Source organism: Phyllobates terribilis, unplaced genomic scaffold (assembly GCF_046119375.1).
Source record: "Phyllobates terribilis strain yellow unplaced genomic scaffold, ASM4611937v1 Scaffold_2__4_contigs__length_985480577, whole genome shotgun sequence".
Classification (NCBI taxonomy): Eukaryota; Metazoa; Chordata; class Amphibia; order Anura; family Dendrobatidae; genus Phyllobates; species Phyllobates terribilis.
The window spans coordinates 299,158,004-299,175,588 of record NW_027362762.1 but is presented as its reverse complement, the minus strand read 5'-3'; the positions used below and the strand labels follow the sequence as shown (position 1 = coordinate 299,175,588).

Here is a 17,585-nt window from a genome sequence, read left to right as displayed (position 1 = left end):
CGTCAGAACGTATTGCACCAGGGCTTGTCGGTGCTGCCACAGTCGCTGCAACATGTGCAGAGTTGAATTCCACCGGGTAGGCACATCGCATTTTAGCCGGTGAAGTGGCAGGCCCAACGACTTCTGTAGAGATGTAAGTTGCTGAGCTGCGGGATGCGAACGGCGGAAGTGAGCACACAGCGACCGTGCCCTCTGCAGAAGGGCATCTAGTCTGGGATAGTGGGCTAAAAATTGCTGGACAACCAGGTTCAACACGTGAGCCATACAAGGCACGTGTGTGACATTGCCCCGGCGAAGGGCCGCACCCAGGTTTGCAGCATTGTCGCCTTCCCTGGTTTCAGGTCCAGTGGAGACAACCATTCATGAAATTGGTTCTCCAGAGCTGACCACAACTCGTCAGCTGTGTGACTCACATTTCCCAGACATTTCAAAGTAAAAACCGCCTGATGACGTTGAGCCCTACTGCCAGCATAGTAAGGAGGTGTGCAGGATCCCTTCTGCGCAGTTAGAAAGCTTGTGGCATGACCAGACAGGCTTTGGGTGCAGGTGGAAGACCGAGAGGAGGTTGAGGAGGCAGAAGCAGTGGAGGAACTTTGACATAAAGAGGATTGACGCACAACTCGTGGGGACGGCAAGACTTGGACAGCAGCCCCTTGTCCTGCTGTCACCAGTCAGCGACATGTAACACCCCTGTCCATGCCTACTCGTCCAAGTCTCTGTGGTGAAATGCACCCTGTCACACACAGAGTTTCTCAAAGAAGCGGTGATGTTGTGTGCGACATGCTGGTGGAGCGCAGGCACACCTTTCTTTGAGAAGTAGTGCCGACTGGGCATCTGGTACTGGGGCACTGCGACGGACATAAGGTCTCGAAAATCCTCTGTGTCCACCAGGCGGAAAGGCAGCATTTCTGTAGCCAAGAGCTTGCAGATGGTGAAATTCAACCTCTTAGCTTTCTCATGGCTAGGAGGAAATGGTCTTTTACTTGTCCACATCTGAGGGACCGAGGGCTGGCTATTGTGCTTAGACGGGGTTGATAAGGGTGTCCCCGGCAAACTGCCGGTCTGTGAGGAAGATGCAGGCGGACATGTTAGGTTGCCTTGATCCAAAGGTAGTGCTATCGATGTCGGACAGCGCTCAACACCAGCTGGTGTTACCACCTCCAAAGAAAATGATGACCTGTGTAACATACCTGGCGGCGTCCTTGCATGGTGGTCCATCTCCCACTGTGCAAGAGCGCGCAATTGATCTCCAGTCCAGAATGTCTCTCTGGCTTCCCTCCTTGCTGTCTGTTTGTCTGTTTTGGCTGCATAGGGCGACGCCCGCTGAACTTCCTGTTTCTTGTACCTGCTGCGGACACGCCCCTGTTGCACCTTCAGCCTATTGCTGTCCATCTTTGGGTATTTATACCACCTTCTTCCTCAAGATGGCGCCTGAGCATTGTGTCCTGTCAGTCGGCTTTTTGTCTCTGACATGCCAGGTCCTATCCTGTTTTCCTGCCTGTTTTCCAGTTCTGTGTCTGAACTGTGGTCTGTTCTTGTGAACACGCTTCTTGCCTGTTCTTTCGCCTTCTAAGGGCCGTATTCCTAGATCTGCCTGTCTGTGCCTTGCGGTATCTGTTCCCGTCTGAACAGAGTCCTGTTTGTGTCTCTGCCTTGCGGTATCTGTTCCCGTCTGAACAGAGTCCTGTTTGTGTCCCTGCCTTGCGGTATCTGTTCCTGTCTGAACTGAGTCCTGTCTATGTCTCCTGCCTTGCGGTGTCAGTTCCCGTGTCTGAACTGAGTCCTGTCTGTGTACTCTTGCCTGCTGTATTTCCAGGCCTGTCTGAACACGCTCCTAGCCTGTTCCTTCCGCCTTCTAGGGGCCGATTACCTAGATCCGTTCCTGTATCTTGTCTGTCCTGTCTGAACACGCACCTTGCCTGTTCGTCCCGCCTCTCTGGGGGCCGTATTCCCAGACCCGCTCCTGTATCCCGCTGCAGTGTCGGTCTCTTTCGTACACTCAGTTCCAGTCTGAACTCTCTCCTATCCTTTACCTGTTTTGCCTCTATGTCCGTTCCTTTCCTTTTTCTGCAGAGTCTGAACTCCTACCTAACTCCTGCCTGATGTCTCTGTACTTCCGTTTGTGAGTTTCTGGTCCACTCGCTACTTCACTGCAAGTACCCTGTGGGTATCTGGCTCTGCCTTTCCCTTCCTGTCTGTTCCGTGTGTACAGAGCCCTGTCCGTCCTGCTCTGACTCCTTGCTCACTGCTCCGGCAGCCTTGCTCCGCTCTGACCCTTTTGCTCACTGCTCCGGCAGCCTTGCTCCGCTCTGACCTTTTGTTCACTGCTCCGGCAGTCCTGTCCTGCCCTGCTTCTGCCCACTGCTCCGGCAGTCCTGTCCTGCCCTGCTTCTGCCCGCTGCTCCGGCAGTCCTGTCCTGCCCTGCTTCTGCCCGCTGCTCCGGCAGTCCTGTCCTGCCCTGCTTCTGCCCGCTGCTCCGGCAGTCCTGTCCTGCCCTGCTTCTGCCCGCTGCTCCGGCAGTCCTGTCCTGCCCTGCTTCTGCCCGCTGCTCCGGCAGTCCTGTCCTGCCCTGCTTCTGCCCGCTGCTCCGGCAGTCCTGTCCTGCCCTGCTTCTGCCCGCTGCTCCGGCAGTCCTGTCCTGTCCTGCCCTGCTTCTGCCCGCTGCTCCGGCAGTCCTGTCCTGCCCTGCTTCTGCCCGCTGCTCCGGCAGTCCTGTCCTGCCCTGCTTCTGCCCGCTGCTCCGGCAGTCCTGTCCTGCCCTGCTTGTGCTCGCTGCTCCTGCAGCCCCGTCCTGCTCTGTTCTTGCCCACCGCTTTGGGCGTTCCCTCTCTGCTGTGGTTGTCTAACGCATCTGCGGTTCTGTGACCCAGTCTGTACTGGGTCTTAACCTTTCTGTGCTCCAGCCCGTCCTTTCGGCCAGTACCTCCCTGCCTGCATACTCGCCTGTATCCTCCCATCTGCATACCTGCCGTGTTTGCTTACATCCACCAGTCTGTGCCAGCCTAACCTGCCTGTTCCAGTAATCCCAGTGTGGGTCAACCCCCGTGTCCGGAGTTTGACCTGGAGTAGCACCTGGTCCCTCTGCCCGGTTTCTCCCTGGTGCACTGGCGTCGTATGCCGTCGTGCCACCTTGGTCGGATCGGCCAGATACTTAGTCACGCCCCTCCAGGCACTCTCCGGTCCATGGTCCAGTGGAACCACAACACCCGCACACGCCAGTCAGTCCGGGCGTGTGCATAACAGCATGCTCAGGCCATGGTTCCCGTTGAGCCCCACGGCCTTCGCTCTCTGAGAAGTTTTCCAGCGAATACATGCATTAAAAATAAATAAATAAAATTTATTTATTTTTTTTTTCTCAGCTGAGTTCCAGGCGAATTACGCACCCGTCCAGATGGATCTATCTGCTCTCGTTCCTGCGGATCCGCCACGTTACTATGGGGATCCAAGACAAAGTCATGCATTTGTGGAGCAATGCATGCTACACTTCAAGTTCTACCCTCTATGTTTTCCCACCGATCGGGTTAAGGTGGCATTCATTATGTCTTACCTGGCGGGTGATGCCTTGGAATGGATCAACCCCCTATATGAAACACAGGATCCGATCCTCCTGGACCTAATGGCCTTCCTGGTGGCCTTTCTAATGGTCTTCGATGATCCTAACCCGGAGGCTCCTGCTGAAGCTTTACCTCCCAATATCCCGGAGCAGCCCCGATGGGTAATGTGTGTGGGTAGCGCAATAGTCCTCCAGCCCAATGAGACTACTGCCCACCCAGAATCCTCACAGGGTGACTACGCTTTCCGGAATACTTCTCCCAACCTCAAGAGGCAGTCCAGACGTGCTAGACGTAGAGGCAAGCCGTCACGCCAGGGTCTGTCCTCCCTGAGACCTCCTGACCCCAACCTTGAAGTCCCTACTGAAGCTTCATCTCCCTGTATCCCGGAGAAGCCCCAACGGGTAATGTGCGTGGGTAGTGCTCCGGTTCTCCTGCCCGAAGAGACTTCTGCCCATCCAGACTCCACACAGGAGAACTTCCTGCACCCGGCATCAGATGCTTCACCCACTTTAACCGGTGTGCATGTCCAAGGATGCTCCAAAGCTGTGGTTACCTCTGAGTCTGTGCACCTCTACTACCTGGCGGAGGACCCCCTGTTGCCTCCTGAATCCTCCGGGATACCACTCGATGACAAATGGAGAGAGACTTCTCTACACTCGGTACTCGATACTTTGTCCGCTTCGTCCTGTGAGCCTGACAATGGGTACCCCAAAGTGGTAGTTACCCCCGAGTCTCTACACCCCTCCGACCAGGCGGAGGACCTCCAGTTGTCTCCAGAACCCTTCGGGGTGCTACCTGGTAGCGAAAGGACAGAGACTCTCCTATACTCTGTACCTGATACCTCGCTCGCTTCGTCCAGTGAGTCCAACCTAGTGTACTCCGAAGCAGAGGTTACTCCCGAGTCTCTACATCCCTCCGACCAGGCGGAGGACCTCCAGTTGTCTCCAGAACCCTTCGGGGTGCTACCTGGTAGCGAAAGGACAGAGACTCTCCTTTACTCTGTACCTGATACCTCGCTTGCTTCGTCCAGCGAGTCCAACCTAGTGTACTCCGAAGCAGAGGTTACTCCCGAGTCTCTACACCCCTCCGACCAGGCGGAGGACCTCCAGTTGTCTCCAGAACCCTTCGGGGTGCCACCTGGTGGTGAATGGACAGAGACTTTCCTATATCCTGGATCTGATACCTCGCTTGCTTCGTCCAGTGAGTCCGACCTTGTGTACTCTGAAGCAGAGGTTACCCTTGAGTCTCTACACCCCTCTGACCAGGCGGAGGACCTCCAGTTGTCTCCAGAACCCTTCGGGGTGCCACCTGGTGGTGAATGGACAGAGACTTTCCTATACTCGGTACCCGATACCTCGCCTGCTTCCTCCAGTGAGTCCGACCTAGTGTACTCTGAAGCAGATGTTTTCTCTGAGCCTCTGCACTCTTCTGACCCGGCGGAGGACCTCCAGTTGTTTCCTGAATTCTCCGGGGTACCACCAGATAATAAAGAGACAGTGACTTTTCCTCATTATGTACCTGATAACCCATCTATTTCTTCCTGTGAGCTTGACAAGATGTACCTCGAAGCAGAGATTACCCCCAAGTCTCTGTCCCCCTCCAACCCGGTGAGGGAATTCCAGTTGTCTCCTGTACCCTCTGGGGTGCCACCTGAAAATATGTGGAGAGAGACTTCCTTGTGTGCTGTTCCTGGTACTCCACCCGTTTCGTCTGTTGCTAAGGATGGCTGGATAGGAGGTAGCATCCTAGCTAACCAGATGAGATCAATTTTTCCTGTGGACAGTGGAAGTGATCTCCTTGAAGTGAACGACTGGTCCTCGAATTCCCTGCGGAAGATTCTGGCAGGCCTTTAGAAGAGGGGGCGTAAGGGGGGGGGTACTGTAACATACCTGGCGGCGTCCTTGCATGGTGGTCCATCTCCCACTGTGCAAGAGCGCGCAATTGATCTCCAGTCCAGAATGTCTCTCTGGCTTCCCTCCTTGCTGTCTGTTTGTCTGTTTTGGCTGCATAGGGCGACGCCCACTGAACTTCCTGTTTCTTGTACCTGCTGCGGACACGCCCCTGTTGCACCTTCAGCCTATTGCTGTCCATCTTTGGGTATTTATACCACCTTCTTCCTCAAGATGGCGCCTGAGCATTGTGTCCTGTCAGTCAGCTTTTTGTCTCTGACATGCCAGGTCCTATCCTGTTTTCCTGCCTGTTTTCCAGTTCTGTGTCTGAAATGTGGTCTGTTCTTGTGAACACGCTTCTTGCCTGTTCTTTCGCCTTCTAAGGGCCGTATTCCTAGATCTGCCTGTCTGTGCCTTGCGGTATCTGTTCCCGTCTGAACAGAGTCCTGTTTGTGTCTCTGCCTTGCGGTATCTGTTCCCGTCTGAACAGAGTCCTGTTTGTGTCCCTGCCTTGCGGTATCTGTTCCTGTCTGAACTGAGTCCTGTCTATGTCTCCTGCCTTGCGGTGTCAGTTCCCGTGTCTGAACTGAGTCCTGTCTGTGTACTCTTGCCTGCTGTATTTCCAGGCCTGTCTGAACACGCTCCTAGCCTGTTCCTTCCGCCTTCTAGGGGCCGATTACCTAGATCCGTTCCTGTATCTTGTCTGTCCTGTCTGAACACGCTCCTTGCCTGTTCGTCCCGCCTCTCTGGGGGCCGTATTCCCAGACCCGCTCCTGTATCCCACTGCAGTGTCGGTCTCTTTCGTACACTCAGTTCCAGTCTGAACTCTCTCCTATCCTTTACCTGTTTTGCCTCTATGTCCGTTCCTTTCCTTTTTCTGCAGAGTCTGAACTCGTACCTAACTCCTGCCTGATGTCTCTGTACTTCCGTTTGTGAGTTTCTGGTCCACTCGCTACTTCACTGCAAGTACCCTGTGGGTATCTGGCTCTGCCTTTCCCTTCCTGTCTGTTCCGTGTGTACAGAGCCCTGTCCGTCCTGCTCTGACTCCTTGCTCACTGCTCCGGCAGCCTTGCTCCGCTCTGACCCTTTTGCTCACTGCTCCGGCAGCCTTGCTCCGCTCTGACCCTTTTGTTCACTGCTCCGGCAGTCCTGTCCTGCCCTGCTTCTGCCCACTGCTCCGGCAGTCCTGTCCTGCCCTGCTTCTGCCCGCTGCTCCGGCAGTCCTGTCCTGCCCTGCTTCTGCCCGCTGCTCCGGCAGTCCTGTCCTGCCCTGCTTCTGCCCGCTGCTCCGGCAGTCCTGTCCTGCCCTGCTTCTGCCCGCTGCTCCGGCAGTCCTGTCCTGCCCTGCTTCTGCCCGCTGCCCCTGCAGTCCTGTCCTGCCCTGCTTCTGCCCGCTGCTCCGGCAGTCCTGTGCTGCCCTGCTTCTGCCCGCTGCTCCGGCAGTCCTGTCCTGCCCTGCTTCTGCCCGCTGCTCCGGCAGTCCTGTCCTGCCCTGCTTGTGCTCGCTGCTCCTGCAGCCCCGTCCTGCTCTGTTCTTGCCCACCGCTTTGGGCATTCCCTCTCTGCTGTGGTTGTCTACCGCATCTGCGGTTCTGTGACCCAGTCTGTACTGGGTCTTAACCTTTCTGTGCTCCAGCCCGTCCTTTCGGCCAGTACCTCCCTGCCTGCATACTCGCCTGTATCCTCCCATCTGCATACCTGCCGTGTTTGCTTACATCCACCAGTCTGTGCCAGCCTAACCTGCCTGTTCCAGTAATCCCAGTGTGGGTCAACCCCCGTGTCCGGAGTTTGACCTGGAGTAGCACCTGGTCCCTCTGCCCGGTTTCTCCCTGGTGCACTGGCGTCGTATGCCGTCGTGCCACCTTGGTCGGATCGGCCAGATACTTAGTCACGCCCCTCCAGGCACTCTCCGGTCCATGGTCCAGTGGAACCACAACACCCGCACACGCCAGTCAGTCCGGGCGTGTGCATAACAACCTGCCAATCACGCTGGCTGTTGCGGGTAAAGAGGTGGCAGGTCTGCGCCCCAAAACAGGTGTGACTGCTGTCCCCCCAGTCACAGAGGATGAAGAGGCCGCGGATGCACAAGATATGGCAGACGGTGGTTGGCCCGGCCGGCTAGGCCGCATTGTAGCACACTGAGCTTCCCACTGCAACTTATGCTTCATGTCCGTGTGCCGGTTCATGCATGAAGTACTCAAACTATGTATTTTTTGGCCTCTACTTAGCTTTTGCTGACAAATGTTACAGATAACACGAGTTGGGTCATCTTTATCGATCTGAAAAAATGCCCAGGCTATGCAAGGCTTAGCACCCATGCGACCTGAAGAGCCACCACGACTTGTGGTGAGAGGCAGAGTTGTGTTTGAGGATGCAGTTGTTGACGTGCTTCCAGTACTACGTCTCTGTCCAGGAAGGCGCAACCTGACCTCGTCGTCACTAGCATCTTCCTCCACCTCCTCTGCTGACCTCATCTCTTGGCTGACTGTGGGTTGACAGTAAGTGGGATCTCCAACCTCATCATCATCACCCTGTGCGTTATCACACCCGTCGTCCTCAGAGCCAACCTGTTCCTGCCCTGACAAAAAACTAAAGTTTTCGCTCCAATCAGGTCTTTGAGTCTCATCATCGTCTTCCTCATTGTCTCCACCAACAGGAGTTACAGTTTGGGAATGAGGGTCTACATTATGGTCAGAACCTTCTGCGTCTGGTCCTGGATCCGACTCATAAAGATTCTGGGCATCAGTGCAGATCATTTCCTCGTCTGGATTCACAGAAGCGCTGGAGTCGACCTCTGATTCCCAGGCTATAGTATGAGTAAACAGCTCTGCAAACTCAACCATCTGTTCTACCTCATACTCAGACGGGCAGCTGGAGATTTGGGAGCTGTGAGGAAGCAAGTGCGATTGGGGTGACACCTTTGAGGACTGGAGTATTTGTGATGTTGAAGTTGATGTGGAGGAGAGCCCACTTAAAGGAGCACTTGATATCCGTTGAAGCACCTGCTGTTTTTGTGCCTCATCTGGAATTTGTAGCGATTGGCGTGGCCGTAAGAAAGGGATCTTATCACATTGTCCGCTAAAAGAAGTAGACATTTTAGTTTGGCTGGAAGATGGTCTTTCTTCTGCAGATGTTACTGTTGCTTTAACACCTACCCCACGGACACAACCTTTTTTCCCCTTCCCAACACAGCCTATTCCCCTTTCCACCAGCAGCAGGCCTTTTTCCACTCATTTTGGTGGTTAACTAATTCACAACTCTGGAGTTGTTTGCACAAAAAAACAATGGATGGGAACCGAGCAGAGCTGAGTGGCCAAACTGTGGTATTAGGCCAAAACTATTGGCTGGGTTAGATGCAGAAAAAAATTATATTCAATTTGCAACCTGATGGAGGTCAGTATAGATGGACTAATAGAACAAGTCCCACACACAGCTAGAAGCCCAAATATTTTTTCAGAGGTAGATGCAGAAAAAAATTGTATTCAGTTTGCAACCTGATGGAGGTCAGTATACAGTACAGACCAAAAGTTTGGACACACCTTCTCATTTAAAGATTTTTCTGTGTTTTCATGACTATGAAAATTGTACATTCACACTGAAGGCATCAAAACTATGAATTAACACATGTGGAATTATATACTTAACAAAAAAGTGTGAAACAACTGAAAATATGTCTTATATTCTAGGTTCTTCAAAGTAGCCAACTTTTGCTTTGATGACTGCTTTGCACACTCTTGGCATTCTCTTGATGAGCTTCAAGAGGTAGTCACCGGAAATGTTTTTTTCACTTCACAGGTGTGCCCTGTCAGGTTTAATAAGTGGGATTTCTTGCCTTATTAATGGGGTTGGGACCATGAGTTTTGTTGTGCAGAAGTCTGGTGGATACACAGCTGATAGTACTACTGAATAGACTGTTAGAATTTGTATTATGGCAAGAAAAAAGCAGCTAAGTAAATAAAAACAAGTGGCCTTCATTACTTTAAGAAATGAAGGTCAGTCAGTCCGAAAAATTGGGAAAACTTTGAAAGTGTCCCCAAGTGCAGTTGCAAAAACCATCAAGCACTACAAAGAAACTGGCTCACATGAGGACCGCCCCAGGAAAGGAAGACCAAGAGTCACCTCTGCTTCTGAGGATAAGTTTATCCGAGTCACCAGCCTCAGAAATCGCAGGTTAACAGCAGCTCAGATTAGAGACCAGGTCAATGCCACACAGAATTCTAGCAGCAGACACATCTCTTCAACAACTCTTAAGAGGAGACTTTGTGCAGCAGGCCTTCATGGTAAAATAGCTGCTAGAAAACCACTGCTAAGGACAGGCAACAAGCAGAAGAGACTTGTTTGGGCTAAATAACACAAGGAATGGACATTAGACCAGTGGAAATCTGTGCTTTGGTCTGATGAGTCCAAATTTGAGATCTTTGGTTCCAACCACCATGTCTTTGTGCGACGCAGAAAAGGTGAACGGATGGACTCTACATGCCTGGTTCCCACCATTAAGCATGGAGGTGGAGGTGTGATGGTGTGGGGGCGCTTTGCTGGTGACACTGTTGGGGATTTATTCAAAATTGAAGGCATACTGAACCAGCATGGCTACCACAGCATCTTGCAGCGGCATGCTATTCCATCTGGTTTGCGTTTAGTTGGACCATCATTTATTTTTCAACAGGACAATGACCCCAAACACACCTCCAGGCTGTGTAAAGGCTATTTGACCAAGAAGGAGAGTGATGGCGTGCTACGCCAGATGACCTGGCCTCCACAGTCACCAGACCTGAACCCAATCGAGATGGTTTGGGGTGAGCTGGACCGCAGAGTGAAGGCAAAAGGGCCAACAAGTGCTAAGCATCTCTGGGAACTCCTTCAAGATTGTTGGAAGACCATTTCCGGTGACTACCTCTTGAAGCTCATCAAGAGAATGCCAAGAGTGTGCAAAGCAGTCATCAAAGCAAAAGGTGGCTACTTTGAAGAACCTAGAATATAAGACATATTTTCAGTTGTTTCACACTTTTTTGTTAAGTATATAATTCCACATGTGTTAATTCATAGTTTTGATGCCTTCAGTGTGAATGTACAATTTTCATAGTCATGAAAATACAGAAAAATCTTTAAATTAGAAGGTGTGTCCAAACTTTTGGTCTGTACTGTAGATGGACTAATAGAACAAGTCCTACACACAGCTAGAAGCCCAAATATTTTTTCAGAGGTAGATGCAGAAAAAATATATATTCAGTTTGCAACCTGATGGAGGTCAGTATAGATGGACTAATAGAGAAAGTCCCACACACTGCTAGAAGGCCAAATATTTTTTCAGAGCTAGATGCAGAATAAAATTATATTCAGTTTGCAACCTGATGGAGGTCAGTATAGATGGACTAATAGAACAAGTCCCACACACAACTAGAAGGCCAAATATTTTTTCAGAGGTAGATGCAGAAAAAAAATATATTCAGTTTGCAACCTGATGGAGGTCAGTATAGATGGACTAATAGAGAAAGTCCCACACACTGCTAGAAGGCCAAATATTTTTTCAGAGCTAGATGCAGACAAAAAATTATTTTGAATTTGCAACCTGATGGAGGTCAGTATAGATGGACTAATAGAGAAAGTCCCACACACTGCTAGAAGGCCAAATATTTTTTCAGAGCTAGATGCAGACAAAAAATTATTTTTAATTTGCAACCTGATGGAGGTCAGTATAGATGGACTAATAGAGAAAGTCCAACACACTGCTAGAAGGCCAAATATTTTTTCAGAGCTAGATGCAGATAAAAATTATTTTTAATTTGCAACCTGATGGAGGTCAGTATAGATGGACTAATAGAGAAAGTCCCACACACTGCTAGAAGGCCAAATATTTTTTCAGAGCTAGATGCGGAAAAAAATTATATTCAGTTTGCAACCTGATGGAGGTCAGTATAGATGGACTAATAGAACAAGTCCCACACACAGCTAGAAGCCCAAATATTTTTTCAGAGGTAGATGCAGATAAAAATTATTTTTAATTTGCAACCTGATGGAGGTCAGTATAGATGGACTAATAGAGAAAGTTCCACACACTGCTAGAAGGCCAAATATTTTTTCAGAGCTAGATGCAGAAAAAAATTATATTCAATTTGCAACCTGATGGAGGTCAGTATAGATGGACTAATAGAATGATGCTATGCCCAAAAGATTTTACTTCACTAGGTGCAGTAAAAAAATTGGTATTCTATACACAGGTGGTATTTCTTGCAACACAGATAGGCTACTCCACTGACTAACACACTCTGCAATAGGCCAAAAAGGATTAGCTTTGCTAGATTCAGCCAAATGCTGTGAAAAAAACTTGCACAGCACTGGCACAGACCTGCCTGGCAAAAACTGATAGGAACTGATGTAACCTAGTCCTGAAAAGGACTGCAATTACAATTAGTCTTTACTCCCACAATCTATCTATTTAAGAGCACAGACCTGCCTGATAAAAGTCGTAGGAAATGCTGTAACCTAGTCCTTAAAAGGACTGCAATCACAACTATTCCCTACTCCCGAGCTATCTGTAGATTTGTGCGAAAATTGGCTTGAAATTAACAAGGTATAGCGCACACAGCAACAGCGGTGCCGTCTAACACGCAGCTGCAGCAGTGAGAAAATGGTGGCGACGGGGAAAATGGCTTGGTCTTATAGGGCAAGGACATGTGACATACACTGCCAATGACACATGCCCTTGCTTGTGTGAAAAAAAGCACTTCGCTCCGTGTGTGCGCTGCTGATAGGCTGACAGATTGCACCTCCCCACTGTAAATGCGGGAAAGAGAAAAAAAAATGGAGATCTTCATTATTCCTGCAGAAATCCACCCCCGCCCCTCCCCCCACCCCGCTGTACACTCAAACTGCGTATTAACATTAATTTTCATCATTACTGAGAAAAAATCCAGTTATGATTTTGGTGCACGAACAGTTATCGAACATAACCTCGAACAGCCGACTTTTTCTCAAATTGTTCGTGTTCGCCGAACGGCTCGAACACCGCCTAAAACAGCTCGAATTTGAGATTGGCGAACAGTTCGAGTCGAACAACGCTCATCTCTATTCAGGACGTCATTGCTCAGGTGAGCTGGTGTTACCTTATTATTTCTGTCCAGGTCTGTTTCATGAGTTTATTTTTGTTAAAAATTCTGTGGAAGCAGGGTTGAAAAGCAATGTCTGACTGTCATTGGTTCATTTTCATAGATTTTTAATTTATTATTACTTTTGTGAGAATCAAGTTATTTCTGTGACCATTGTGGGTTTTTCTTTCATTAAACGAGGGGTACCAACAATTTTGACCACGTGTGTATGCATGTTCAGCTCACCTCATATGCAGCTCCATTTGGTGGTCGGTCAAAAGAATCCCAGTTAAAATCTGATAAACACAAAATTTGTTCCAAGAGATAAAGGGTAGATAGGCTGGCACTCAGACTCCAGAAGATTTAACAAACAGTTGTACTTTCATCAGTCAATATGTAGTTAAAAAAATCCTAACAATTAAAAGGACATCCTGACAAAAAAAACTAACATACAAAAAAAACTAAGTATCTTTCAGGAACTAATTTTTTAATTGAAACTATTCTTATACTCAAATATCCAAGCCCAGTTTTATTGCTTCCATAAAGGGATCAGCTCTTATTGGAATTGTGTGCAATTACACAGCAGAAATAACTGAATAGATTGATTAATAGTTTTGTGGGAAATTCAGTATAAGATGTAATTAGTATATTGAAATGCCTACTTAATCCTCGCTTAGCAGTCCAGTGGTCAGTACTGCTTAGTAATTCTCATCTCTCTCTGTCAGCGTTCCATTTTAGAAGTGTTGCAATGAATGAAAGGTCCACTCACTAGATTCCGTAGCACAACACATTAAGTTTCAGCTATGTTAACATAATTATGGAAAGGCTTTTTACTGATCAGTTATGCTTTTAATATGAAGATATGATAATTAATTTAAGATTACCTAACAGAATAAGCCATTGGAACAATGGAGTGGTGATTGTTGAGAATAAGTTATTATTTTTAGCATCAAACTTGCGGCATTTTCAAGGGTCTGAGGGCGAATGACCTGGCGGATAGACCCCTAAAGGCCATGCAAGTTGGTGAAACATGTTTTTATTTTTTTAGATAAGAAAATTTATATTATATTTTATTATAGAAATGTTTTGTTTTGTTTTTTTCCTCCTGGACCATCATTCGCTCTCAGAGGTAAAATCATTTTTTTGTTAAAACAAATTTTCAGCTCCTTGAGTTACACTTTAAAAGGACTCTGTCAGCAGAATGACGGTTCAAACCAAATACAGGCACTCGGTGCTTCACGCCTGGGTCAGTCATTAATATACACCTTTCCACCTGCTTGTTTTCCCTCTTTCTCCACCCCCCTTCTTCCTTGATTGACAGCTTTGGCTTCATAGAGCTCGGGAAGGGAGGAGATAGATGGAAACCCAGCAAATGGGAGAGTGTATTTAAAAGATTGGCACCACCATGAAGCACCGAACGAACGCCTGTACTTGTTTTGAACAGTCATTATGTGCTGACAGAGTCCCTTTAACCCCTTCATGACCAGAGCATTGTCCGTTTATGCGTTTTCATTTTTTGCTCCACTTCTTCCCAGAGCCATAACTTTTTTATTTTTCGATCAATAATACCATGTGAGGGCTTAATTTTTTTGAAGGACAAGTTGTACTTTTGAACGACATTACAGGTTTTCCATATCGTGTACTGGAAAACGGGAAAAAAATTCCAAGTGCGGTGATATTGCAAAAAAAGTGCAATTGCACAGTTGTTTTTTTGGGGGGGAGTTTTACTGCGTTCACTGAATGCTAAAACTGACCTGCCGATATTATTTTCCAGGTCATTACGAGTTCATAGACACCAAACATATATAGGTTCTTTTTTATTTAAGTGGTGAAAAAAGATTAAAAGTTTGCTTTAAAAAAAAAAAAAAAGTCACCATTTTACAAGACCCGTAGCATCTCCATTTTTTGTGATCTGGGGCTGAGTGTGAGCTTATATTTTGCACGCCAAGCTCACGTTTTTATTGATACCATTTTGGGGTAGATCCGATGTTTTGATCGGCCGTTATTGCATTTTATTGCAATGTTGCTACGACCACAAAAACGTATTTCATTTATCGATTGGATTATTTCTTTTTTTATATTGATAGATCGGGCGATTCTGAATGCGGCGATACCAAATATGTGTATGTGTGTTTTTTTTACTTTTTACATGCTTCAATAATCTCCATGTGAGACTTAAAGCAGCACTTGCCTGATCACCTCTGCTGCACACAGGCGATGATCAAATCGCCTCTGTGTAGCAGATTTGCTCCTTTGCTATGAGCGACGACCACTGGGCAACGCTCATAGCAATCTGACAGTGACAACCACAGGGGTCTCCTGCAGACCCCGGGTTGTCATGCCAACCCACTGGCGACCCGCGACAGGGCCAATGATGTGCTTCCCGGAACAGTGAGTTAAATGCCACTGTCAAAGATTGACAGCGGTATTTAACTGGTTAACAGGCACGGGTAGATCGCGATTTCACCCGTGGCTGTTGGGAGCACATGTCAGCTGTATAGATCAGCTGACATGTGCCCGGAAAGGTGCGGGCTCCGACAGGGGGATCTTACGGGAGGTGTACTATTACTCTCCACGTCAGAAAGGGGTTAAACCTTTCACCCCTTGGCGATTTTCGGTTTTTCATTTTTGAATGACACCATTGATTTTACCACATTGTATACTGGAAAACGAAAAAAAAAATTCCAAGTTCGGTGAAATTGCAAAAAAAGTGCAATTCAATTGTTTTTTGGGTTTTTTATTTACAATGTTCACTATATGGTAAAAATGACCCTGGAATATGATTACTCAGGTCACTAGGAGTACACAGATACCAAACGTGTATAGGTTCTTTTTTATATAAGTGGTGAAAAAAATTCTGACCTTTTGTATGAAAAAAATGTTGTGTTTGTCGTTTTTTTCCAAGAGCCATAGCATTTCCATTTTTTGGAATCTGGGGCTAGGTGATTGCTTATTTTTCACGGCTTGATCTGACATTTTTATTGATACCATTTTGGGCTGGATACAACGTTTTGATTACCTCTTAATGCATTTTATTGCAATGTTACGGCAACCTAAAAACATCATCCTAGTGTTTTTGATTTTTTTTCTCGTTACGCTGTTTACCGATCATATTACTTTACTTTTATATTTTGATAGATTGGACATTTCTGAACACAGTGATACCAAATATGTGTATTTTTGTTAATTTTTTTATTTTAATAGGGCAAAAGGGGGTAATTTGGGCTTTTGTTTTTTTTTTTGTTTTTTTATATATTTAAAAACATAATTCTTTTAACTGCGTTTAATAGTCCCCTTAGGAGACTTGAAGCTCATCCGATCACCTGTGAATTGAGCTCAAAATCTTGCCAATATGTAGCAATCAAATTTTGCAATTATAGCAGTTTTATTGAATATGTTCGTCTCTCTGGATATTTAGAAATTAATTTTAACTCTGTTATCAAAGATAAATTACAATTTTCATTTTAAAATCACTATTTTAATTGTTAGGTAGATGAAAAAATATTGAGGCTTTTGGGTTATTAGTAATTAATAATATTGTAGGACAAATAAGTGCTACCATGAAGTCACTTAGTGCTAATGTGCGTTGTGTGTGAAAATCATCTACCATATTTTTCAGCACTCTTCACAAAATTCTAATGTGACATCAGCGCAAGAACTGTGTGTCGGAAGCTTCATGAAATGCGTTTCCATGGATGGGCAGCTGCTCACAAACACAAAATAGAGCAGTCTACTGTGGACATAGAGGTCTATAGACACATGATTTGATGAGTTTGTTGTGCAAAAACCTAAGTGAATATACAGAGCTCTGATCTGCGCCCCTCAAACAAAATTGGAATGTAAATTTTGAGCCAGACCATCTCATCCAACATCAGTTGTGAACCTCACAAATGCTCTTTTGGCTAAATGGGCACACTTTCCCAAAGACACACTCCATAATCTTTGAGTAAAGTCCCCTGATAAGAATGGATGCTTCTATGGCCACCATAAAAGAGTGCCGAAATCCATATTAATGACTGACTTGGCGTGAGATGCTCAATCAGGTCATATAGATGTGATGGTCAGGTGCCCTTATACTTTTGTCCGTGTAGTGTAGTTGGTGTCATTTTTCATGTATTTTATACATAATTCAAAAATGCTCAACTGTATAGGGATGAAAATATACGTGTTATGTTTGGGTGCCATATTAGAGACATATCTGCATCACAAGAACAGTGGATTTACGCTGGTGAATTTAAAGAGGATCACAATATAATTTATATGAAAAAAAAGAAGTAACTTTCGTGATAGATTCGCTCTTAAAAAAAACGAATGCCAACGCAATTTCATTGATGATGTGCTCATTAAGTGTGTACATTCATTACTTGCTATGCATTATACTTTAGTAAACATAAATCTCTCTGTTCTGGGATTGTTAGGTTCAAGCCCGGGAGACTATTGTCAAAGCACTTGAAGAGTATGACCTTGGCAAAACAGAAAAGTGTGTTCGGATTAATTCTGTGTCCAGTGGCCTGACAGAAGAAGATCTGGTAGTCATCTTACAGTCCAAAGTCTTGCCTTCCTGTGTCATGCTGCCTAAGGTTGAATCTTCTGAAGAAGTGAAATGGGTGAGTCTTTTAAGCATTCCTACAAAGCACACAATGAGCCAGGAATTCAATTTGTTTCCTCTTTTTATGTGAATCCTGGCTTAATTTCAAACTCTAATCCAACAAAAGGTAAAAATTCAATGCCATGCCTTTTTTTTTTCTTTCTGTGGCTGCACACAGAGAAAAATGGTAGTGCAAACTGAACCACATCTCTTATTTTCTCACCTTTGTTAGGCCTTTCCAATTAAAGTGTAATAAATGTAATTTTTAATGGTTAGATATATAATAAGAAATCTTTTTTTTCTTTAATCCTTTACATTTGCAGCTGGGAGGGAAGTACATCTCTATCAGGCCTTAAATGTACAGTAAAGAGTTGTCAGAGGCACAGGAGCTGCATCTGTAATATGCTGGAAAGCATACCTCTGCAACTGCTGGGATCATATATATATATATATATATATATATATATA

At 46.7% G+C, this 17,585-nt stretch overlaps 1 protein-coding gene across 2 annotated transcripts in view; it reads left to right on the top strand.

Moving 5' to 3' along the window:
- Positions 1 to 17,585, top strand: part of CLYBL (citramalyl-CoA lyase) — a 460,951-nt gene that overhangs the window by 348,514 nt on the left and 94,852 nt on the right. For both annotated transcript variants that reach the window (XM_073670402.1, XM_073670408.1), the window contains exon 3: positions 16,948 to 17,136. In XM_073670402.1, coding sequence (XP_073526503.1) covers positions 16,948 to 17,136 — 189 coding nt within the window. The remainder of the gene's footprint in view (positions 1 to 16,947; positions 17,137 to 17,585) is intronic.